The 24,861-nt window shown below is 38.7% G+C and overlaps 1 protein-coding gene across 3 annotated transcripts in view; it reads left to right on the top strand.

Annotated features, from left to right (window-relative positions):
• DDX1 (DEAD-box helicase 1) overlaps positions 1–20,094 on the top strand; it is a 40,105-nt gene extending 20,011 nt beyond the window's left edge. For 2 of the 3 annotated variants that reach the window (XM_059891164.1, XM_059891165.1), the window contains exons 13-26: positions 687–821; positions 6,117–6,177; positions 8,854–8,952; positions 9,736–9,825; positions 10,562–10,750; positions 11,653–11,704; positions 13,528–13,674; positions 16,030–16,121; positions 17,392–17,464; positions 17,617–17,689; positions 17,773–17,815; positions 18,616–18,711; positions 18,976–19,096; positions 19,755–20,094. In XM_059891164.1, the coding sequence (XP_059747147.1) occupies positions 687–821; positions 6,117–6,177; positions 8,854–8,952; positions 9,736–9,825; positions 10,562–10,750; positions 11,653–11,704; positions 13,528–13,674; positions 16,030–16,121; positions 17,392–17,464; positions 17,617–17,689; positions 17,773–17,815; positions 18,616–18,711; positions 18,976–19,096; positions 19,755–19,885 (1,402 nt within the window). In that variant the 3' untranslated portion in view covers positions 19,886–20,094. Of the gene's footprint in view, positions 1–682; positions 822–6,116; positions 6,178–8,853; positions 8,953–9,735; positions 9,826–10,561; positions 10,751–11,652; positions 11,705–13,527; positions 13,675–16,029; positions 16,122–17,391; positions 17,465–17,616; positions 17,690–17,772; positions 17,816–18,615; positions 18,712–18,975; positions 19,097–19,754 lie in introns of all 3 variants that reach the window. The other variant, NM_001075468.1, reaches the window with a different exon arrangement.
• Positions 20,095–24,861: the final 4,767 nt, after the last annotated feature.

Below are 24,861 nucleotides of genomic sequence, written 5' to 3'. Positions count from 1 at the left end.
TTATTAAATGCCATGGCGCTGTGCTAGGTGTCACCTGCGTTATTTAGTCTTCGCAACAACCCTGCAAGGTGGTTTTACAGACAAAGAACTTGAGGAATAGGGACTTGACCGAGGTCACAGGATAAGTAAGCGGTGGAACTAAATTCAAATACAAGCCATCTGACTCCAGAGCGCACACTCTAACCATTGTGCTGCCTAGTCTGCTTCAGTTATTTAAGCTCAGTACATCTCTAAGGCTCATTTATCACAAAGGAAAGTGAAAGGAAAGGAAAGTGAAGTCACTCAGTTGTGTCTGACTCTTTGCGACCCCATGGACTGTAGCCTACCAGGCTCCTCCGTCCATGGGGTTTTCCAGGCAAGGGTACTGGAGTGGGGTGCCATTTCTTTCTCCAGAGGATCTTCCCGACCCAGGGATCGAACCCAGGTCTCCCACATTGCAGGCAGATGCTTTACTGTCTGAGCCACCAGGGAAGCCTATTTATCACAAAGCGTATGATCAATTAAAATGACTGCAGCTAGTTTTAAAGAAGCTGTATTCATTTTAGCAATCTTTGTTTTGTTCGACTACCATCTGTATTGCTTGACAATTGTTTCTGAGATTTTGATGGTGGAACATTTGCGCTTGTCGTCTTAAAAACAGAAGTATGCTGAGGTGTACCCCAGTCTTCTTCATTCTGTTTAGGTAGCGCACAGGTGGCGCAAACAAAGTTTCTCCCCAATGCTCCAAAAGCCCTCATCGTCGAGCCTTCCCGGGAGTTGGCTGAACAAACTCTGAATAACGTCAAGCAGTTTAAGAAATACATCGATAATCCTAAGTTAAGGTAAGGAGTCCTCTTGTATTCAAACGCCTGTTGTGTTTAGACCTGAGACGTTTCAGAAGAAGAGTAAAGTAGGAAAAATCAAGGGAGAAATGCAGGGCGTGTACATATGCACGTGGATGTGTATGTAAATATATTTGATTTTGCTATATAGTAGCAGTTAGTTTCCATATAAAAGTCCTGTTTAAGTGAGAAAAGTTCAATTAAAAAAAAGTGGTGGTGTCGTTAGTCTCTGATTCATGTCCAACTCTTTGCAACCCCGTGGACTGCAGCACGCCAGGCTTCCCTGTCCTTCACCATCTCCCGGAGTTTACTCAAACTCATGTCTGTTGAATTGGTGATGCCATCCAACCATCTCATCCTCTGTCGTCCCCTTCTTCTCCCACCTTCAGTCTTTGTCAGCGTCAGGGTCTATTCCAGTGAGTCAGTTCTTCACATCAGGTGGCCAGAGTACTGGAGCTTCAGCTTCAGCATCAGTCCTTCCAATGAATATTCAGGGTTGATTTCCTTTAGGATCTGACTGGTTGGTTCTCCTTGCAGTCCAAGGGACTCTCAAGAGTCTTCTGCAACACCACAGTTCGAAGGCATCAGTTCTTCGGTGCTTAGCCTTTTTTATTGTCCAGCTTTCACATCTGTACATGACTACTGGAAAAACCATAGTTTTGACCATACTGGCCTTTGCAGGCAAAGTAATGTCTCTGCTTTTTAATATGCTGTCTAGGTTTATCATTGCTTTTCTTCCATGGAGCAGGTGTCTTTTAATTTCATGTCTACAGTCACCTTCCACAGTGATTTTAGAGTCCAAAAAGTAAATTGAGATTTTTCCTGTGTCTCTTACATAAAGAGTCATAATTTGCAAAATAGAATCAGAGTAAAAATTCATTAAAGGATCCCTTTCATTAATTTTAGCTTCATCACTTCATTTGCATAGATAATGTATCACTCTGTCTCGTGTGTTGGTAAACCTGACTTGGTGGTTAACTCTCGCCTGTCTCACAGTGGTGACCACCTTGCCTGTGGGCATCAGGCTGGTCGCTCTAGTTGGGGGGTTCTTTCTGCCACTGCGGGGAGACCACAAGTCTAGTGAGCTTGGGGAGCTTCTGGCTCAGTAACAATCCCTTTCAATTACAGAAAAGCCTTTTCTACCTTCTCAATACCAGGAAAGCCATACCATACATAACATCTGTCAGTTGATTTTTATTAATTTCGCTTTTAATGACCTTTTCTTACTGAAATATAATTCACATTCACTGTTAAAATTCACTATTTAAAGTATACAATTCAGTGGTTTTTAGTATATGGTTATGAGATTGTGCAACCATCCACACGATCTAACTTCAGAAACTTTGAATTATTGATGTCCCATAGGCGCATTTTTTGGAGAAGGCAATGGCAACCCACTCCAGTACTCTTGCCTGGAGAATCGCATGGATAGAGGGGCCTGGTGGGCTGCAGTCCATGGGGTCGCTAAGAGTCGGACACGACTGAGCGACTTCACTTTCACTTTTCACTTTCATGCATTGAAGAAGGAAATGGCAACCCACTCCAGTGTTCTTGCTTGGAGAATCCCAGGGATGGGGGAGCCTGGTGGGCTGCCGTCTATGGGGTTGCACAGAGTCGGACATGACTGAAGCAACTTAGCAGCAGCAGCAGGCGCATCTTTTAAATATTAATCTGTCTTACAAGTTAAACTTAATTCAGGGATAAATTTATACTTAGTAAAACTTTTTCGGTAAAATAATTTGTAATTTTGTCTTAAGGATTGATGCACTTCATTCTTTCAGTAACTGTCTGAATACCTACCTAAGGTGTGAAGACTTAGGTTAGGGATTAGGGTATAACTGAGAATTCATCTTTGCTTTTATAAAATTGTTTGCAAAAGTGGAGACAAGAGTGGTGGGGAGAGAAACAACACAGCAGTAATGTGACGAAACGCCCTGAGGCCACGACAGAGGGTATCACACAGAGTACGTTTCCAGAGCGCCTGCCTAGTATCAGGGGCTCGGAACTCTTCACAGGGGAGTGTTTTTGGAAGAACATAACATGCTCATATAGGTTGATTTTTGCGCTCTAATTATGGGTAAAGATTAACGTGCATCTGGACAAAGCCTGGAAGGGAAGATGGACGATAAGATCAGTTTATTTGTTAAGATGATCAAGTGGAGTGGTTCTCATTTCAGTATTTAGTACTGTTGAACCTTTCCCTTGTTTGAAGACCCAGCTCAAGTCCTGGTTCTTTCTGGGAAGCTAATGTATCGGTACTGGCCCAGTCCTTTCTCCCTCCTCAGAGATTGACTGACTGCATTTTCCTCCCTGTAATCCGTACACACCGTCACGTTAGTGTTCCTGGTCTTAAATGTGCATAATTTTACTCGTCCCAGCTCAGTTTTACACTCCTTAAGGCAGGGGCTGGTCTTTCACATTCCTCAGCCCTGCAGTGCTCTGCTCACAAGCGTAGATTGTTACGTGTTTGTGTAGTTTTTCGTTCTGCTAAATTTGTAGACGTAAATATATCTGATTAGAAAGGTAGATAAGAGTAAAGTTTTATAAAAGAAATGATAGATTTAGGACTGTAGTTACCGAACCCAGAAGTTAAGGACCTTATTTGAAACTGCACATTTATTGATCTCTCCTCTGGGTATACGGAATCAGATTTCCTGGAAATAAGAATTAGAGCTCTTTTGTTTGTTTGTTTTTTAAGGAAGAATGGCCTGTCTTCCAGGTGATTCTTAAGTAGCCAGTTTCGCATCTGGCGTTACCAGATTTAGGAAACATAATGGCTCTAGAGTGGTAGGTGGTTAGGGACGTGGCAAGGTAATAGACTTGCACAGAATAGAAGGCTTTTTGGTTTTTCATTTTTACTATCTGAATCGCTTAAGATGGCAGAAGGCAACCATAAAGCCATTTTTTTAATCTGTCATAGAATTTATGAGACTAAGTGTTGACACCTTCTCTGTATTTTCTGCTGTTTTTAAAATGAATGATTAAAAGTTGTCTGGCCACCTCAGGAAGTAATTTTGTAGGCTATTTATAAAAAAGAGACAATCTTTTTGGGAATAGCTGTGGTGAGATATGGGCTTCCCAGGTGGCTCAGTGGTAAAGAATCGCCTGCTAATGCAGGAGACGCAGGTTCCATCCCTGGTTGGGAAGATCCCCTGGAGGAGGAAACGGCAACACACTCGAGTTTTCTTGCCTGGGAAATCCCAAGGACAGAGGAGCCTGGCAGGCTACAGTCTATGGGGTTGGACACAACAGAGCTACTGAGCATGCACATAATGAGATATAATTAACATATCATACAATTCACTTTTTAAAATGTACAGATTATCTTAACTTCTCTTATATTCACACAGTTGTGCAACCACCAAAGCCAATTTTAGGACATTTTCATCACTCTCAAAAGAAATGCTGCCTATTAACAGTCACTCCCATTTCCCTCTAACCTTCCTGTCCCTGGGCAACCACTGATTTCCATCTATCAATTGCCTGTTTTGGACAGCTTATTATATATAAATGGAATCAAATAATATGTGCTTTTTTTGGACTGGCTTCTCTCACGTAATCATAATGTCTGTAAGGTTCATCAGCGTTGCAGTGTGTATTAGTACTTAATTCCTTTTTATTTTCAAGAAGTATTCCATTGTATGCATATACCACATTTTTAATTAATCCATTCATGGCTTCATGGATGTTTGTGTTGTTTGCACTTATTGCTTACTGTGCTGTAAGCATTAGTGTACAGTCGTGTGGACGCACATTTCCGTTCCTCCTGGGAATATGCCCAGCAGTGGAACTGCTGGCTCATGTAGTAGCTTCTTGTTTAACACCTTCAGGTCCTCCTGGCTGTTTTCCGAAGGTACAGCACTATTCTGCATTCCTGCTAGTAACGTGTGAGCGTCCCAGTTTCTCCACATCCTCTCCTTATTATCTGTCTTTACAGTTATAGCCTTCCTAATGGGTGTGCTATTGCTATTGCTATTGCTAAGTCACTTCAGTCGTGTCCGACTCTGTGTGACCCCATGAACGGCAGCCCACCATGCTCCCCCGTCCCTGGGATTCTCCAAGCAAGAAGACTGGAGTGGGTTGCCATTTCCTTCTCCAATGCATGAAAGTGAAAAGAGAAAGTGAAGTTGCTCAGTCGTGTACGACCCTCAGCGACCCCATGGACTGCAGCTTTCCAGGCTCCTATGTCCATAGGATTTTCTAGGCAAGAGTACTGGAGGGGAGTGCCATTGCCTTCTCCAAATGGGTGTGCAGTGGTACCTAACCGTGGTTTTGGTTTGTATTTCCCTAATAGCTAATCTTGTTGAATATCTTTTCGTGGGCTTACCAGCCATCTGTAATGTCCGTTCAGATCCTTTGCCCATTTTTCAGTTGGGTTATTTGTCTTTTTATTATTGAGTTGTAAGATATATGTAGTAGTATGGTTAGATATATATGATTTGCATATATTTTCTCTCATTCTGTGGGCCTTTTCACTTTCTCGGTAGTGTCCTTTGAAGTGTAAAAGTGTTTACTATTGATGAAGTCAAGTTTATTTTTTCATTTGTTGCTTGTTTGCTTATTGTTTTGGTGTTGTAAGGGACTGTGCCTAACCTAAGATCATGAAAATTTGCATTTTTTCCCCAAGAGTTTTATAGTTTTAGATCTTATATCTGTGTTTAGCTCTGTAATTCATTCTGCATTAATTTTTGTGTGTGGCCTGAGAATGAGATTTAACTTCATTTTTTTGCTCCTGCATATCCGTTCTAGCTCCATTTGTTGAAAAGACTATTCTTTCCCTGCATTGAATTAATAATCTTAGCATAAGACAGTCTTTTAATTTAAACATATTTTTGGAAGTATTATTATCTGGAATGAGAAGAATTCAAATACAAAAGGATATTCTATGAAAAATCTCTTTTCACCCCATCCCCCAGTTTTTAGTTACTGACCTGGAGGCAACTTTTAAGAATCTATATGAGTGTATATTTTATACACATAAAACCACATGTGTCTATAAAGGTTCATTGAAATCTGATTTCAGGGCACCTGGAGTTATCCTAATATAGGAAGATGCATAGATGAGGACTGCTGTTTTCTGGCTTCTAAGGTTTTACATTCTCCTAACTTTACCATTCATTAACATTTTATTAGCTTCTGAAAATGAAAGGCCTTGTTTTTTTCCTTCTCTAGACTTTTATTACAGATTCTTTCACAGTTATTCAATTTGAATATGTACCTCCTCAAAATTGGGGGGAAAAAAAAGCAGGCTTTCATCTTTCTCTACATTATTATTCTGGTATTCATTCATTTCAGGGAGCTTCTGATAATTGGAGGTGTCGCAGCACGGGATCAGCTCTCTGTTTTGGATAATGGGGTAAGTTGTACTTTTAAAGTAACATTTTGTGTTGTCATTTTGACAATATAGTTCTGTTGTGTTTCAAGAAAAATGAGGCTGAAATGAAAACAAGATCACAAGAGTGTATGTATGTTCAAAAACATCTTACAGGTATTCCTTTTCTTTCCCCAAAAGTATACAGTGCAGCAGTCTCTTCCAAACACCTCATGCAAAATTCCAACATACATGAATTCTTTTGGTTTATCTTTTGAGCACCTGAAAATTCCTTCCCATTTTCATGCATTAAACAGTCATTTCCTCTGGGAGTAGCTGAGAAAGAGGAAACTGGAGTGAAAAATAGAAATGGAGATAAGGTGGATTGCAGAGAAGGTAGAAGTATTAGCAGTGATCCTTGGAGGCTGAGGGGTGGTTCCAGTGGGAGGGAGACGAATTCAGGTCTGTCTTAAAGGCTGTGCAGTTACCAAGAATGAAGCTAGGACCGTGAGTCTCCTTACTGGGGAGGACGTTTGGGAAACTGAATTGTTCGTCCATTCAAATACAGGTAGAACTTCATAAAATATTCTATATGTATGAGGTAACTTTTTCCTTACAAAGTTCTCTTCCATTCCTTTCCTAAATATTTTATCATTTAATTTAAACAGCCTGATACTGAGTCATGGTGAGCAAATATGCTCTCCCTCTAATTCCTTGGTGCTGCTGTCAAATGAAATTTTATGCTGAATGGTTTTGATTTGACCTGGTATGGCCTATTAGAGGCAAGGAATCATATTACTGTACTTAATATTGTTCTAAGATAGTAATATTGCTTTGATATGTTCTTACTTGACGGGTCATGTTTTAGTGGTTATAAGTAAGATTTAATATGTTCATTCCCTATCTTGGTTCCTCACATCCAAATTTATTTTCCCCATAAGTGATTTTCTTATATTTTCCAGCTACAGAGCTTTTAGAGAATTATATCTGCTTTTGCCAGTTAGATCTAAAATTTGGTACTGACTGCAGCTGATGGCAAAGTAAAGGCAATGTTACTCCACAGCTTTCTTGTTAGGACTCAGGTCCTTTCTACTTAGAGAATTTGTAATATATTCTCCTTCTGCTCTTCTTTCCATCTTACCTTCTTGGCCTCTATTATCTCCCACTGCCCTCTGGCTCTCCCTCAGCCCTGTGTTCTGTCTTACGCTGGGGCCAGAAGTCAGCTCTGGAGTCAGAGAATAGAACTACTTAATTTATAAAATTTCTTAAAGTTGCAGAATTATGCAACATATGCAGTTAGACTTGAAGAAGTGCTTGGTGCTGTTATCCAATTTATATGAATATTTCTTGCAGGCTTTTCCAATTTGACTTTTTTTTTTTTGAACCTGAGAGACCTGGTGTCTGTTTTCATGCCGACTACCTACTGAAATGAGGAGGGAGGAAACTTGCATGGTGGGTTAGCATCCTTTGTAAAGAGACATTACACAAAGAAGCAGAGTGGTGTTGTATTCACTGCTGTGTATATAGCGCAGTACTTGGCACATAGTACATTGTTTTAATACGTTGAAGGGTTTTATCTCCATATTTTCACACTATTTTATAGACTGAACTGAGACTTGATTATAGTTATCAACACAGTTGAAACAGTAGCTTCAGCAATATCTTTCATTTTTTATGGGGCTATAAATGCCTTCCACTGGATCAAATTAAAAGTCTTTTCAGCACAGTACTCTCAGTTTTTCAGGGGGTGAAATATTGAAGTAATGAGACTACAGTGATAAATTTGTTTGGAGATGGTTACGTTTTTAATCTGGAGTGGAGAAAACAAGTGAAAATCAAGAGAAGTGATTTTTTATCCCTGTTGGTAAAGAGGAGAAGTTTAGAATTGTCTTAATTTATTGAATGATTCTATATAATACCTTATTGTGTTCACACACATACATTCTGTACACACTTTAAAAATACTTATCCCCTTTTGAGTACTTTCTAGAAATGGGCCAGGCTCTGTTAAACGCCTTCTACACATTTTCTTATGCAGTTCCAACAACAGACCTTGTGATGGTCCTTTTCTCCGTTTTTACAGATTAGGAAAAGAACTTACACCAAATATTAAGTAATTTGCCCCAGATCTTACAACTTATAGGTAGAGCTTACTTCAAAGCCCATGTTTCTGTTCACTGTACCATGGACTTGATTAAAAGGTGTGTTTGTGCGTATGTGTGTGTGCAATTTTAAAATGTTAGTCAGGTGTGCTGGTGTAGGGGCTCATTATACTGTTCTCTTTGTGGATGCTTGAAAATTTTTTTAATAAAAATATAAATGAAACTTGTCCTTAGTTGAATTGACAGGTGGATTTCTTAGCCACCCTGGGAATGAGAAGATGGAAACTAGACGAGATGAAGTTAGTTAAGGTTACGCAGTGGATCATAGTAGAATTGGGGTTTGGATCCTGGTTTAATTTCAGAGTTGCTATAATTAGACTGTATATAACAGTTAAAAATGTTAAAATCAGTTGCTAAAGTGGTCAACACTAATTTCAAACCAGATACAAATTGAACATTTCAGCAGTATCTAGAACTCCCATTTTTGCGGATGTATAGTTGACTGTGACTACTTCAGTATCATGTTTTTATTGTAAGTGGGCCGTTGTTGGTTGCTATTCTAAGGGGATTGCAGTGGTCCTTTAAGTTTCATAAGGTGCTGTTTTGGTGTATTTTTTAGGTGGATATTGTCGTTGGCACTCCAGGAAGACTGGATGATCTGGTGTCTACCGGAAAGCTGAACTTATCCCAAGTTAGATTCCTGGTCCTGGATGAAGCTGTATGTTAAAATCTACTCATGCTTTCAGAGAAAAAAATTTTTTTTTCTGCTTATGTTTTTGGAGATAAAATGTGTGACTTAAAGAAAAAATACAATTCAATCATGATCCTAATATTTAGAAATATTGTTACCAGTTTGGTGTATTTCCATTCACTCCTTATATTTATAGTAAAGACTATTTTATGCAGTTGTAGTCAGGCTATGTGGAATCTGGGAAATCTTTTTTTTTTTTTTAATATGGTACAGAAGTATTTCATGTCATCATTTATGAACAGTTCTTAAAGGCTGCCTAGTGATCTCTTACATGCATACTTCATGGTTTATTTAACCACCCTCATTATTAAATATGTAAGTTTGTTTTCTACACCAAATAATTACCTTGTTTGTACGTACTTTTTTTTTTAACATTTCCAATTGCATTTATGTGTTTTGGGCTCTTGAGATATATTTTCAAGATGAAGTAGCTTTTCAACATTGAAGCTTTTTGTTTTTTCATGTTAAAGTCATATTCTTAAGGAGATGTGGTGGGAGCTATTAACTCTCATGTTCATTTTAGAATACCAGAGTATGATTTTTAAGTTATAAATATGAGGTTTTTTTCATATTGTAGTCACATGGGCTTTAAAGTTGAATTAATAACTCTTTCAGTATCCAATAGAAAATAATTTTGAAAGTATGGAGATATGTATGAATTAGTTTCCATGTCTTTTGTTTTGCGATTGATTTAGAAGAGATTTAGATACTGGTTTAAAACCTAATGCTTTTTTTTTGCTTCTGCTATAGGATGGGCTTCTTTCTCAAGGTTACTCTGACTTTATCAATAGGATTCACAATCAGATTCCTCAGATTACCTCTGATGGAAAAAGACTTCAGGTATACAATAACTAACGCATTTTCGAATACATGTGGGCATTTGTTATGTACTAATGCTTAACTTGTTTGTTACATTCACATTTTAGTGTCTTCTGGTTAAGTTAACTACTGCATAAAACGTTTTCTTTCTTACCTGATTAAATAGTGCGCACAAAGGAACAGTCTTAGGAGCTGCTTTTAGAAATAAGGTGGATGGAATTTGAGGACATGACTTAAGTATAACAGAAGACTAGAAGTAAAAAATTCTTAGCTTTTTTGGTTTTTTTTCCCCCCTTTTCTACAGAGTGTAGGGTTTATATTCAAGATTCTGAGCACTCCTTCCTTTTTGAAGGAAAAATGTCTTGAGCTGTTGCAAAACAGTTGCTTCCTTAGTAATTATTTCTTAAAATATTATTCTTTCTCATTCTGTTTTCTTAGGAAGAATTCTAGAGGTAAAAACTTTTGGGAGGAGATACATAGTACCTTATGATTTTAGGTTTTTAAAAACCTTTTCACTCATCTGAGTTTTGTAGGGCCTTGGGGACTAGGTGGTGTGATTTCCGTGGCAGTGAGGGGCTGGAGCTCAGGACTAACCCGCCCAAAGTCACATCGCTAGTTGCTGCAGAGTCAGGTTTTGAACTCGTGTTGGGTTCCAGGCCTAGTCAGCCTCATGCCCCGTGTCTGTATTCATATGCTGGATTCATTATTGTCACTCTAAAGTAAAAGTTTATCTAAACACTGTTTTTTCTGTTCTTAGGTGATTGTGTGCTCAGCCACTTTGCATTCTTTTGATGTGAAGAAACTGTCTGAGAAGATCATGCACTTTCCCACGTGGGTCGATTTGAAAGGAGAGGATTCCGTCCCAGATACTGTCCACCATGTTGTTGTCCCAGTGAACCCCAAAACGGACAGGCTCTGGGAAAGGCTTGGGAAAAGCCACATTAGGGTAAGTGCTCTGCAGGGTGCACCTGTGTATAGCGTAAAGCACTCATGAACGAGTTTACCCTGAGCCTCTGTGATGCTCAAGGTGACCAGACATCGGACCTTTGAGAGGTTTGCATATTGCCACAAAAGTTTAGGTCTGTCAGGTGTGGAATAAAGGATGGGCTCATGCTTTACTTTTTTCTACTTATAAAGTTACTTCTGCGAGCCATCTTCCTTGTTACAATTTTCATAAATACATAGGGTTGCCTGTGTAACTTCTTACACTATAGTTTCCTTTTTTAGTAGTATTTTTATTCTTCTTGATATGCCTTATTTTCCTAAATACCAATTTCCTGAGTCCATCTTCCCACTTATTTCACTCTTGTTAGATTTATATTAATATAATATGGGTATGCTTACTGTAAATACACAGTGTTCTAAAAACCACCTTTGTGTTTTTATTATTATATAGCCTTAGACCTATAATTCGGAGAAGGCGATGGCACCCCACTCCAGTACTCTTGCCTGGAAAATCCCATGGACATAGGAGCCTGGTGGGCTGCAGTCCATGGGGTTGCAAAGAGTCAGATACGACTGAGCGACTTCACTTTCACTTTTCACTTTCATGCATTGGAGAAGGAAATGGCAGCCCACTCCCGTGTTCTTGCCTGGAGAATCCCAGGGACGGGGGAGCCTGGTGGGCTGCCGTCTATGGGGTCACACAGAGTCGGACACAACTGAAGCGACTTAGCAGTAGCAGACCTATAATTAATAAGAGTTTTTCTGAATCTGAAGAATGGTTTTGCCTATAGATGATAAAGATGGATGTCTGAGATGGAATCTAAAGTTAGATCCAGTTCTCCCTTTAAAAAAAGACGCCTGTTCTGAATCATCACTTAACCCTTCATCCTTTTCTTTTGATAGACTGATGAAGTTCATGCAAAAGATAACACAAGACCTGGTGCTAACAGTCCAGGTAAGTTAGAAGAATCAATAAAAATGTGTGGGGAAAGGTTTGAATTGATCTGCTTTGCTGAATTTCTGCTCTGTCTGCTCTTATGAAGGAACAGGAGATACGAAAATAAAAAACAGAAATAACTTAAAAATGGGGGAGAGCTCATACCAGTCAATTTGTAGAAGTATTAATCACTGAATTTAAGATATTAGTCTCCTGGCATATAAAATACAAATATTTTGGATTATAGAAGTCTAATTTTTCTAGGAAACCAGTGAACTTCTCTGGCTACAGGTTGTATTTTAGTCCTGAATTCCCAGAGGAATTATACGTAGATTCTTCCTGTGTGGCAATTGAGTAACAAAGTGACGTCGTTAGGTATGACCCTGTGAAAGACACAGAAATGATCCTCAAATGGGTTTTTGATTCTTTTGTGTGTGTGGTAAAATAGGCATAGCATAAAATTTACCATTTTAATCATTTTAAAGTATACAGTTCAATAGCATTGAGTCCATTCCTACTGTGCAACCATCGCCACCATCCATCTCCAGTACTTCATCTTCCCATACTGAAACTCCATATCATTAAACATTTATCAATTTTTAAAAAGCCTAAAATTAAATTCTGATTTAATAAAGATACTTCCATGCAGAATTGAGATAGTTTGTAAGAGGTGTATAATATTCAAGGATACATGAAGATAACAGCATGAAACTAAGGATGGTTGTTGTTGTTCAGTTGCTAACTTGTGTCCAACTCTTTGTGGCCCCATGGGCTGCAGCACACCAGGCTCTTCTGTCCTCCACTGTCTCCTGAAGTTTGCTCAAATTCATGTCCACTGAGTCGATGATAGAAGGCTAGTGCTTCAAGAACGGAACCTAGAAGAGATCTGAAACCCATTAGGCCACATGTCTGGTGTCCCATGTCTCAGGTGGCTCATTGGCAAGGAAGGCTTAGATTGCATTTTGTTCATGATTGGATTCAATGGTAGATTTTTGGCAGGTATCTAAACGGTCAGTTACCTGAAATTTTGATTAAAGAGGGTTCCTTTGAACTCATTTTTATGTGCAGCTCCAAGTTTATAAGGTGTATGCTCAGCTAGTACAGTTGGAGAGGAGCACACGGATAGTCAAAATAATGTAACATCCCACAGTTGGAGAATGCATTTTATAAAATAAAATTTTTTACTGCTTCATATATTTTTCCTTGTACAAGTTTTACTTAGTTTTTACTACAATTAGAGATGATCAGAGCCACCTTAGAAATACACTGGGTTACAGTTGTGGAGTAACTATAGCCCAGCTTCACACTGAAAAATAGATACTTGCAGGGTGGCAACTGAGAAGTCACTAACTAGATTTGATGTAAAATTTTTATTTCATGGAGCGAAAAATGAACTTTCTGTTGTTTAGATTGATTTAGGAAGTACCATTTATTAGTTTTTAAAGGGGGTTGAAGTAATTGAGTAAACATTTACTGAGCATTTAGGGAAACTAATGCAAGGCAGAATACTAGTTCTTTGGTCTTTGTAAGAACAAAGCTTTGTTGTGGGTATTTCTGTTTATTTGTGTATGTGTGTGTACATGTACATTTTTATATGATGAATGGTTATAGGTGTTTTGGTATCCCATAAACTGGCATAAAAAAGAGAAAAATAAATGAGCAAGTGGATTCTCCCACCATTTTATCCTATCTTTTTATTGCTTGCTTTTGGCTATAATAGTTGCATTAAAATAGAGATTTTTAGGTGAGTTAAGCTGTAAGTCTGTGTGATTATGTGTGTTCCTGACAATTTCAGATTGAAATTCTGTGTTTTTTTTGTTATTGTTGTTGTGTTATTCAAGAGATGTGGTCTGAAGCTATTAAAATCCTGAAGGGGGAGTATGCTGTCCGAGCCATCAAGGAACACAAGATGGATCAAGCAATTATTTTCTGTAGAACCAAGATCGACTGTGACAACTTGGAGCAGTATTTTATGCAGCAAGGAGGAGGTAGTAGTTCCTCCCTTGAAATAAACTGTGTTCATTTCCTCACTTAATAGACTGTTAGTCCCACGCCGATGCAGTGTAGCGCTCATGCCCAGGACTAAAGCAGTGACTGCACTGAAAGTATCTGTGCTTATCCAGTACTTTCCCATATGATCAGCCCCAGGAAAAACGATGAGATGGTTTTCCACATAGGTAGTTTCATTGCAGTGAAGATGAATCACAGCATTCTAAGGTCCTTATATTATTTAGAGGAATGGTGAAGTTTTGATTAATGTTAAAATTTCAAGTGTAATCATTATATAATAGGATATATATTTCCTAAACCAATAAATGAGGAAAAACCTTAATCTAAAAAAAAGGTAAGAAAGGAAGGGGGAGAAATGAGAAAAAGCAGAGCAATTAGAAATTACAGAGTAATAGAATTGGTGAAAAAAATCTGAGCATATGAGTAAACTGTAGTATTTGTCAGTGGATCGAAGTCTTTTGATGAAGAGCATAGATTGTTAGACTGCATAATATATAGCTGTATGCTGTTTACAGGAAACAGACCTAAAACCTGAGGACATAGGAAGATTGGAAGGAAGGGGAATGAAAAAACATATATCTGTCAGCTAAAACAGGAATTTAAATATTAATAGAGATGCCATAGACTTTAAGACAAAAATTACTGAAATAAAAAAGGTCACTATGTAATAAAATACTTGCTCTACGATGAAGATATAATGATTCTAAGTTTATGCTCCTTACAATTAATGTTAAATATATAAACCAACCTGAAAAAATGTTCAGTATAATCAGTCGTTAGAGAAATGCAAAATAAAATCACACTGTAATACCACCGTACACTCATTAGGATGCCTAGATAAGTACACTTACTAGAATGACTAGATTAAAAATACTTAAAACACCGAATTTGGGTGAGGATATGGAGAAACGGGAATTCTCATACACTGTTGATGTACAGGCACCTATGTAAAGGGTCGTACAGTTTTTTATAAAATTTTACATTGCTTTCTTATGGCCTCTCAGTTCAGCTCCTAAATATTGACCCAAGATAAGTGAAAACATGTATTGACGAAAGATGTGTGCAAGATGGCCACAGCAGCTTTATTCACGATGGCCTCAGACTGTACACCAAGTGGCCATTAATAGGAGAATGGCTAAACAAAATGCAAAATATTTATTCACTGAAATAGCTGATACTCGGTGCTGAAGTGGCATAGGCTGCGGATAGAGACAACTGTGGGTGGCATCTCAGAAGCATTATGCTGAATAAAAGAGTTCCTAAACACGAGTTTGTGCTGTGTGATTCCATTTGTATGACTTTCTAGAAGAGTCAAAACTAATGTCTGGTGGGGAAAAGTCCAGAACAGTGGTTGTTCCCAGGAAGGTGGGAGTGTGGATAGGTGGGAAAGGGCAAGAAGGTTCTTAGTGGATGATATTCATGTTCTGTACCTTGATAGGGCTTTGGGCCGTGTAAGTTACACGTTTGTCAAGAACTCAGCAAGTGTACACTTAAGATTTGTACATTTCCTTGCATGTAACTTTAATCTCCAAGAGAAAACAAAGAAACCTAAACGAATATTGTGCTCTGGTTAATGATATGCGTGCTGAACTGTGTACCGATAACTGCAGTTTACATTGAAATGCATCAAAAATGTAAAAGTGAGTTGATAGAAGGATAGAGGGATAAGTATGTGGTGAAGCAAATATAGTAAATGTTAATGGTAATTTTTATTTTATATCTTTTCCCAACACTTACTATGTTTTCAAACATATTGCGAAATTGAAAGTCTGGTCTGGACTGCACTGCTTTAGGTTACTGTGTCTACTTGAAGAGTTTCTCTTTAAGGACTTGCTGCCACTGTACCTGGCTCTAAAATACCATTGCTTCCTCCTGTTTTGGTACTTCTAATCTGCTTTGGTCAGGAAAGCAGATAACTAAATTGCTTAGAATACCTTGAGGAAGGCAGGCATGTGGGCATGGCCATTTAGTAAGGACATGAACTTCATAATGACTGTTTTGCTTCTTTCAAGAAGGATCTCTTTTGTTTACTTTTTGGTTCTTTACATAGGTGAGGTGAGGTCCTGGGATACACAGGAACCACTGCTGCAGATTGGAAGAGGTTACTTAAAATATCTTTCAAAGCAAAGCGAATCAGTTTTAATGCTCATGGAGTTCATTTTAATGGCATTTCACCTAGGACAGAAATTGGTCAACCATGGTTTATGACAAGTTGGAGTTTAGATTTCCATGGAATTATATGGCACCGTTGTAGTCTAAATGTTACTGGTTTTTTGATATACTCCTAGGCATAATGTTTCCCAGCATTGACTCTTTAATGTGCTTTTCACTAGGACCTGATAAAAAGGGACATCAGTTCTCGTGTGTTTGTCTTCATGGTGACAGAAAGCCTCATGAGAGGAAGCAAAACTTGGAAAGATTCAAGGTACTGATATTTAGTTGACTGCATTTCCTTAATACTTAAGAGGGGAGTTGTACCTAGTTTTAAATCAATTCCAGTTAATATTCTTAAAGCAATTCTTGTCCTAGAAATTTCAAAATACTTCTGCCCTGTTGGTATATCCTCATCACGGCAGGGCCTCATCATCTTTAACAGTCAGATGGTAAATTACATGTTCTCTATTGGCACAGAACTTCTATGGTAAGAATTTTCAACTTTAGAAAATTTTAGCTAAATTTTTCCACAGGTATTTTTAGGAGAAGCATCACTAGATAAATCATGTCTGTGATCTTTTTTTTTTTTTTAATTGTAGTAATACCCAGAGGGAACTTAATTTGTAGATTAAGATGAGTATCAGAATATGGTTTTGTAGAATTACACATATTTTTAATGATTTGCGGAAGAGTGTCCCAGTTATTTGATTGCATCCCATGACAGGTTGTATAGCTCTTGGTATCGATAGTGGGACTTGAGCCATTTGGAATTCAAGGTCAGTAACCTCCACCCACAGGCTCTCTCATCATTTATCACAGTGTGTTTGTCCCAGCATATAGTACAGATCTCATTTCTCTCAGACCCCTAATATGAAAAAAGCAGCAAGGTACTGGGCCTAGGAGTTTGGATCATGATTCTACGCTGAGTGTGGTTGCCGTGGATGTTACAACTGGTCACCTGGCCTTATTTCAGCATCTGTGCCACCGCTGTATCCTGGCCTTGTCCTGGGCCGGAAGGCAGTGTGCTCTTCACCCACTCCAGTCTCTTAGTTGCTGTGCCTTGTGGCACAGATAACATCTGAAGGCCAGTTTGTATATTCTTGGTGAGAGTACCAGGAGCCCACTCTCTTTAGGATTTTCATCTGTTGTCCTCAGAAGTGTAACCTCAAGGTAAAATACCTAGGATTCTGAATTATTTTAGTACAAGAGTAAAGGTAATGCTTATGTTTTATTCTGTCTTATCTTGCAAATTACTAGTTAGGATTTCTAAAAATAAAGCCAAATTTTTAGCAGTAGTTTAATAACCTTTATGTGAAAAAAAGCAGAAATGAATCCAGTCATTGATTTATTCACCTTGAATGTCATATTTTGGCAAATTGTAAACTTAAAAATGAAAAACTTGTTCTAGTGAATAATGAACGACTGGACTTCTAATCTGATAGTAATATATTCGTGATTAGAGGGCTCAGTGGAAAGATGGCACTTATGGTTTTTAGTGTACGTACTAATAAATCCCCCTCTCTCTTGTCTGCTCTTTTTAGAAAGGAGATGTCAGATTCTTGATTTGCACAGATGTAGCTGCCAGAGGAATTGATATCCACGGTGTTCCTTATGGTAAGAAGAAATGTTTTATGCTTGCATTTTGAATTTTAAGGAATGCAAAGGAAACTATTTTAATATGATTCAAATATTTAGAACAAAAAACATCAGATATGTTTGAAAATTTTAGGACTTTATGTCAATTGGTAATAACTTTTTATTTATAGTCATAAATGTCACCTTGCCTGATGAAAAACAAAACTATGTCCATCGCATTGGCAGAGTAGGAAGAGCTGAAAGGTACGGCTGTAATTTTGTTTTTTCCTTTTTAAGCTTCTTTGCTTCTGGAATAAAGTCTAACGAAGACTTTTCAAATCTTTCAGGATGGGTCTGGCCATTTCCCTGGTGGCAACAGAAAAAGAGAAGGTGATCTTTTTAGTGCTGTGTTATATTCATTGTTTGCATTGTCATTTTAGATACTGGAAATAAAAGCAGTTTGAGTTTTCATTTATGTTGAATTCAGGTGCATATGGAATATAAATGAACTTTTTATGGCATCTTTTTCTGTTTATTCATTGAATAGACAACTGGTAGGATCAAGTTCAGAAAGGAACAATACAAAATGTAATTTTCCCTAAAAGCTTTCATGTAATTGTTTTCACTGAAAGGTATTTAAACCCTGTTTTAGCATCATGCCATGGTAGACTTTTTTTTTGCCATGGTAGACTTTTTATGGGAGAGAGAGTTAGCTTATTATTTTGATATAAATTGATTCAGATTGACAGAATAGTTTGCAGGCATCAGAAACGCCTACAAACTCATTGCCCAAACTAGATATTGTGCATTTTGCTTTTTGCTATATTTTATTCTTATGGAAAACCTTTGAACTTTATTTTTGATACTGATCTTGAGATAGCATTCTCTAATACTTTACATTTTTTGTTATTTTTTTTAATCTGAGAATTCCTTTCTATTGACATCTAATTGAAGTCTGTTTTAGAAAATCTTTTGGATTCCTCTCAAAAAGAACTCTATCAGAAGCCCTAGTTAGTGAGCTACTGATGGTGGTAGTGATTGATGACATACCATAGCTGCAGTCTATTTTTCTTACGCTTTGAGGACAGAAAATTAAAAAAAAAAAAAAACAAAAAAAACTAGTTGAGAACAAAGATATCTAGTATGTCAGTTGCCATACATGTTAATCTGTTTTTCCTTCTTTAATATAGGTTTGGTATCATGTATGTAGCAGCCGTGGAAAAGGGTGTTATAACACAAGACTCAAGGAAGATGGTGGCTGTACCATATGGTACAATGAGATGCAGGTAAGGCTCACAAAGTGTCACTAAAATTGGTAAGAATAGACTGCATTTATCTATGAAGGTTATATTATCAGCTCTTGTCTGTGAGTTACAAGACATAATGGGTGGTGGTTATTGTAGTTTATAAATTGTGACTTGTGAGTTCATCTCTTTAGAAATCTTATTTCCCTTTAGCCTTCCTGGTTTTAATGCTATTAAAATGCAGCTTGGGTTTGTCAAAATGAAATTTTTATCTGAAAATACTTGAATTTCCTCTCCTTTTCTCAGTTGCTGTCCGAGATAGAGGAACACCTGAACTGTACCATTTCTCAGGTTGAGCCAGATATAAAAGTACCAGTAGATGAATTTGATGGGAAAGTTACTTACGGCCAGAAAAGAACTCTTGGTGGTAAGCTGTGAATTACTTTTATTTCTATTTTACATGTGAATGTGTCGTTTTTTGAGTGCTAGTTTAAGAAGAAAATGTTTCATTTCCTTCTGTTAATTGTATATTTTTAGCATATTAATCATTCCCTCGTGTTCCTCTCATAGCACTTTGTTCATACTTGTCTTGCAGCATTTTTATTTTGTGATCTGTATGTAAGTGAAGGACAGAAGCTTAGCTGTTTCTGTTGAGGTGTTAATGTCATCAGAGTAGTTAAAAATGTATGGAATTACTAGGAAACAAGAGAATAACAATAATTTTGAACAAGTAATAACCAGGATACCATTTAATTCCCTTTGCCTATGATGCCCTTAGCTGATTCCTGAAATTTTTTAAAGATTCAAACTAAACTGATGGTTTCTAAATCAAGAAGATGATGGGGGAGAGGTTGGGAGGGGTATTGGATATTGGGACAGCTGTTAGTAAGGCCTAACCATTGATTTTAATCGATTTAATTTAACATTTTTAAAACTCACAGTTTGGGAGGTAACTTGCCCAGTAGTAAGTACATCTTTATTGCTGGGAGCAATGTTTAAATTGATATAATTGGTTCAAAGTATTGCTGACAAGTTATTTCAAGCGTGTCATTTGCATTTCTTTGTGATTCGTGTGTGTGATCCAGGTGGAAACTATAAAGGCCACGTGGATGTTTTGGCTCCTACGGTTCAAGAGTTGGCTGCCCTTGAAAAGGAGGCCCAGACGTCTTTCCTGCATCTTGGCTACCTTCCTAACCAGCTGTTCAGAACCTTCTGATTTTAACATACACAGAATAAGATTTGAGTAATAAAAGTCTGTGGTCTTAAAACTCTAAAATAGTTGTACTGCTTCCAGGCAGCAGTATTTATAGTAACTTAAGCTATGAGTGCTAACTCTTGCATGTCAAGAAGCAACAGTCTTAGAAAATCTTCATAGAATGCCGAACCCAATGAAAAGAATAAATTTGATGACTGTATTTTCATGAACATTTGTGTCTTATTTTACAGTTATTTTATAATGTTTCTTTTTCAAGAAAGCTCTGGGTTTAGGAAATCAAGTGTGTGTGTGTGTGTGTGTGTGTGTGTGTGTGTGTTTGGTAGAGGACTGTGTGGAACCATTAGTGATTGTCTTGAGGATTTTTGCAAGAAGTGGTCCTAAATGGAGACAGCCTCGAGATGCTTCTGGTTGCCTCGGTGTATGGGGAAGCTTGGAAAGAGTCATGAAAGAGAAGTGGAGTATCCCAAGGTGGAAGGACAGCTGGGTTAGTTTGGAAGCCTGAAGTTTTTATCACGAGTTAGAAGAGGTTATGCGTTTTAAGGACTGACGACTGATCTGATGATGGTATCCCTGAAGGCCCATCTTCTTTTTAAGAGTCTTTCTTTCCAGATGATACTTTCTGTAAAGATGAAACTATTCTGATGTCCCTCAAGGTCTTAAATGCAATTCTTTGAAATTTCCTCAAACCGTCTTACCTTTTAAAATACCAGAAGAAAAAGAGAACATTCACATAGACATAATTGAATTGTTCTTCTGTGCCTTTTCCCTCTTAGCTCCCAAAGTAGTTTCTTTGGGAGGATTGTTCTTGCCCTAGAGATTCCATAGGAGCACACACTACTGTCATTTCTTATATGATGGTTTTCAAATATTTTAGCCCCAAAATATTTTCTTCAAAGAAACTCTTGAGTGAAATTCATTATGTAAACAGTGGGAAACCATTACGTAGCATACTGAGTTACGCTTGATGTGTGTTGAGTATGAGGATTCCATTCTTCCAGTTGTACCTAGACCACTGCCATGGGATTTCCTCCAACCACCGTAGCCAGTCTTGAACTGTGCAGTGGCAGCTGCTTGCTGTGTACATGCTTAGAAATCATGCTTTAGAGATGAGTTTTTAGTTGACAAATGGCGAAGAAGACACTTGAGACCTAGACCATCTAACACTGGAGCTGGAAGGGAGCTTCCTGGTCTTGCTCATGTTCTTGTCTTGTAGGGCCAGAAGCTGTTTCTAGGAATACATGTTCACACGGTCCAGTGTGTAGAACCGGAACCAGAACCTGGGTTTGTTAGTTTCAGCTCTTAATCTTGGGTCTCCCTTCAGAAGATGATTCGCAGGTCCAAATGGGGAGATCAAAGAGGAATGTAGGATAGAGCTGGTAGACTGTGGAAGGAACTATTTGGTTTTTCCTCTTCAAATTACTGTTCAACTGCAGTTACTCAGGCAAAAGTTTTTAAAAGAGGAAGCAACATACAGCCAGACTTTTGGAGGGGTTTCCTGGAGACCTGATTTCCCACTCGCATCTCCATCCGTCCGTCCTTTTATGCCGGGTCCCTGCTTCTACGTGCCCGTCGCTCAGGCCTCTGATTAATGCTACAGATGTGAAGACTTGTTTCTGTACCTCGTTTTTAATAAACATTTTCCTATTGTAAACAGAAACGGGAACTTGAGGTTAGAGTAATCCCCATATTTCCCTATTTTTTACTTATATTCCCACTTGCAGAGAAAGTCCGTAGATAACATTTGTGTTCATTTATTTTTTTTCTTGTAAATGTTTTGGTATACAGTTTAATTCTTACAGTATTAAAATTTTATATCTTCATTGGGTGTAAGTAATTTTCTTGTTATAAAGACTTTAATGGCTGCATGATCCATTAGAAGTGCTGTGGTCTGTGTAACTGAGCTTTGAGGGAAACTGAGGAGGCTATGAACCTCAGGTGTCAGACCTAGATGTGAATGGGCTCTCTTATGCTTCTGTTTCTTTGTTCATAAAAATGGTGAAAGTAATTCTCATCACTCAGGATTATGTTAACAAAAAAAAAAACGTCAGCGGGTGAGAGGCACTTGGACCACATTTGATGGGCTTCCCTGGTGGCATGAGTGATAAAGAACTCGCCTGCCAGTGCAGGAGACGGAAAAGACCTGGGTCTGATCCCTGGGTTGGAAAGATCCCCTGGAGGAGGGCATGGCAACCCCCTCCAGTATTCTTGCCTGGAGAACCCCATGGACGGAGGAGCCTGGCGGGCTGTGGTCCATAAGGTCGCACACAACTGAAGCGGCTCAGCATGCGCACACACTGTTCACAGTTGTCCTGTGTTAACCGTGAACATCTTTGTTCTGTCTTCTGGACTGTTTTCCTTCTCTTGGATTCCTAGAAGCTGGATTATTGAAGCAAAGAAATTTTATGAACACTTTTCAGGGTCATCTTCAGGTGGCTTTCTGAAAGGGTTGTTCCAGTTGGCATTCACACTAACAATATGGGAAGAATTCTGGGCAACTTGTTTTACACTGAAATAGTACTTGTTGCATTGAAAGTCTGTTTTCACCCTTTCTCTTCATGTGCTGTATGAATTGGGGCCGGTGAGTAGAAGTCCTCTTATGTCTGACCTGCAGCCTCTTTGCATGTGACTCTGTACCCCCCACGCTCCCCCACTCCTGGCCCACTGCCATCATTAAACGACAGAGATCCAGACTTGCTGTAAATAAGGTGCAAGGCTTCACTTTTCTTTTTAAGGTAGAAATATGTGGCAGTGACCGAAAATGGTCCAGATTAAAAAAAAAAAAAGTTCCCAGTCAATTCTAAATGGGCAAAACTATGTAGTCAAACTTTTCACCTTATCCTTCCAACTTACGCACTTTATTGTATCTTGACTGAAATCTGAAAAATGTGTAGGTGAATATAAAATGAGATCTGGGGTAGTTTTCCTTATATAATAATTTTATTATTTCCCTATGATGTTGACATCTGTCAGGAATTTTTTTTTCCAAGTGACCTTATTTGGGGGGAAAAGGAATATTTGTTAGAGGGGAAAAAATGTAGTGGAACAGGAAGGAAAGGGAGCGATAATATTTTGCTGCTGCAGAGTAATTGATGGAGGATTCCTTTGGTGGGAGGAGTAGGAGGGGAATTTTTACTGTTGTTTTCCATTTTTTGGATTTAAAGAATTTTCTTTCATTAAAACCATCTAAAACGCTAGTTTTTCTCGTGGAGATTCTACTTTTACTGGTCAGAAGTGTTGGGGAGTTGGAAAGAACCTGGTGTCAGGTAGGCCTGGACCTGATCCCAGCAAGGATTCCTGCTACCAATTCCTAGTTATAAGTCACAGGAAGAGATCTTTGGGATTAAAGTGGGGCCTGAAATGGGCTTCCCAGGTGGCACAGTGGTAAAGAGTCCACCTGCCAATGCAGGAGATGCTGGTTTTCCTTGGGTCTTGAAGATCCTCTGGAGAAGGAAATGGCCACTCATTCCAATATTCTTACCTGGAAAATCCTGTGGATGGAGGAGCCTGGTGGGCTACAGTTCATGGGGTCACAAAGAGTTGGACAGAATCTATAACAAATTCCTAAGATTGTGATGAGACGAGTCTTCAACCACACATCAAGAAACACAGTTATGGAGAAATGGCTCTTAGAAATTTGGACCAGTTTTCAAGTCTTTATAAAATTTGTTGCAATATCGCTTCTGTTTTATATTTCAACTTTTTGGCCGTGAGGCATGTGAGATCGATCCCATTTCCCTGACCAGGAATTGAACCCGCACCCCTTGCATTGAAAGGTGAAGTCTTAATCACTGGACCACCAGGGAAGTACCCTCACTGCAATCTTTTACTCCAAGACTCAAGCGAGACGACTGAAAGGGACACTTGAGGGAGAGATGCTTGCAGTACCAGAGTTGCTTGTCTGCCGGGGCAGTCTACTGCCTTTAATGCAGATCCTTTCTGTAGTTAAGTGGTTTTCAGTCCTGGATGTGCATTGGGACCACCTTACGGAAACTTTCAAAAAAAAAAAAAAAATACGAGTATCTGTCCTTCACCTCCAGAAATTCGGATTTTCTTGTTCTGGAGTGGAGCCGGGTACCCCAGGTGATGCTTATGTGCTGCCAAGGTTGAGAGCTGCTGCTTTAAACGACCTGGCTAGATGTTTCTTGGTCCTGCTGCAAATCATTGTGTGACCTCCGCACATGCTCCAGCAGGTACGTGTCTTGAAGTTCAATACAGTTTAGACTCAGGCTGGAACCCTTCTTTACACTATGTAGCAGAGGTTTTTGTCGAGAAAAAATTTTGATAAAAGTGGTACCATTTGGAGAAACTAATAGGGTTATTTTAAAAAAATAAAATTTGTAGCCAGATGAATTTGGTTTCTTTTGAAATAGTTGCTTTGCAGATCCAGACAAATCTTTTAAGAAAATGCTTCAGTTTTTCAAAACCCATTTGGCTTTTAACTTTTTTTTTTTCTTTTTGCCACTTTGTTTGTATTTGAAACATTTCCTTTGCCTGACCCAGAACCACAGTATGAGCCTCTGGAAGTCTTTGGCTCACCTCATTATTTTACCTTCAATCTTGTTCCCAGCTTGCTAACGCATCCTGTCCACCAGAGAAGGCTCCGGTTGGCTGCTGGGCTGTATGTTGCCTTAACTTAAATCCCAAAGGATAAATACTTGCCACTGCCAAGTAGGATTTGAAGAGACAGTGAGGGGTTGTCTCTCTTGTAGGGCAATGATTGGATGGCAGGGGTGTTCTGCTTTGGGGGTGGGTCAGGGTCTCAGGGAAGAGAATCTCGCATGAAAATCCTGATCCGAACAGGAGTTGCCAGCATGGAGTTTGGAGGTGGGGTGTGTGTGTGTGTTAGTCACTCAGTCGTGTCCGACTCTCTGTCACCCCATGGACTGCAGCCCTCCAGGCTCCTCTGTCCGTGGAATTCTCTAGGCAAGAATACTGCAGTGGGTTGCCATTTCGGAGGTGGGGAGATACGGCCAATA

The sequence above is a fragment of the Bos taurus genome, chromosome 11 (genome assembly GCF_002263795.3).
Source record: "Bos taurus isolate L1 Dominette 01449 registration number 42190680 breed Hereford chromosome 11, ARS-UCD2.0, whole genome shotgun sequence".
In the NCBI taxonomy this organism is placed as follows: Eukaryota; Metazoa; Chordata; class Mammalia; order Artiodactyla; family Bovidae; genus Bos; species Bos taurus.
This window is presented reverse-complemented; position numbering and strand designations above follow the sequence as displayed.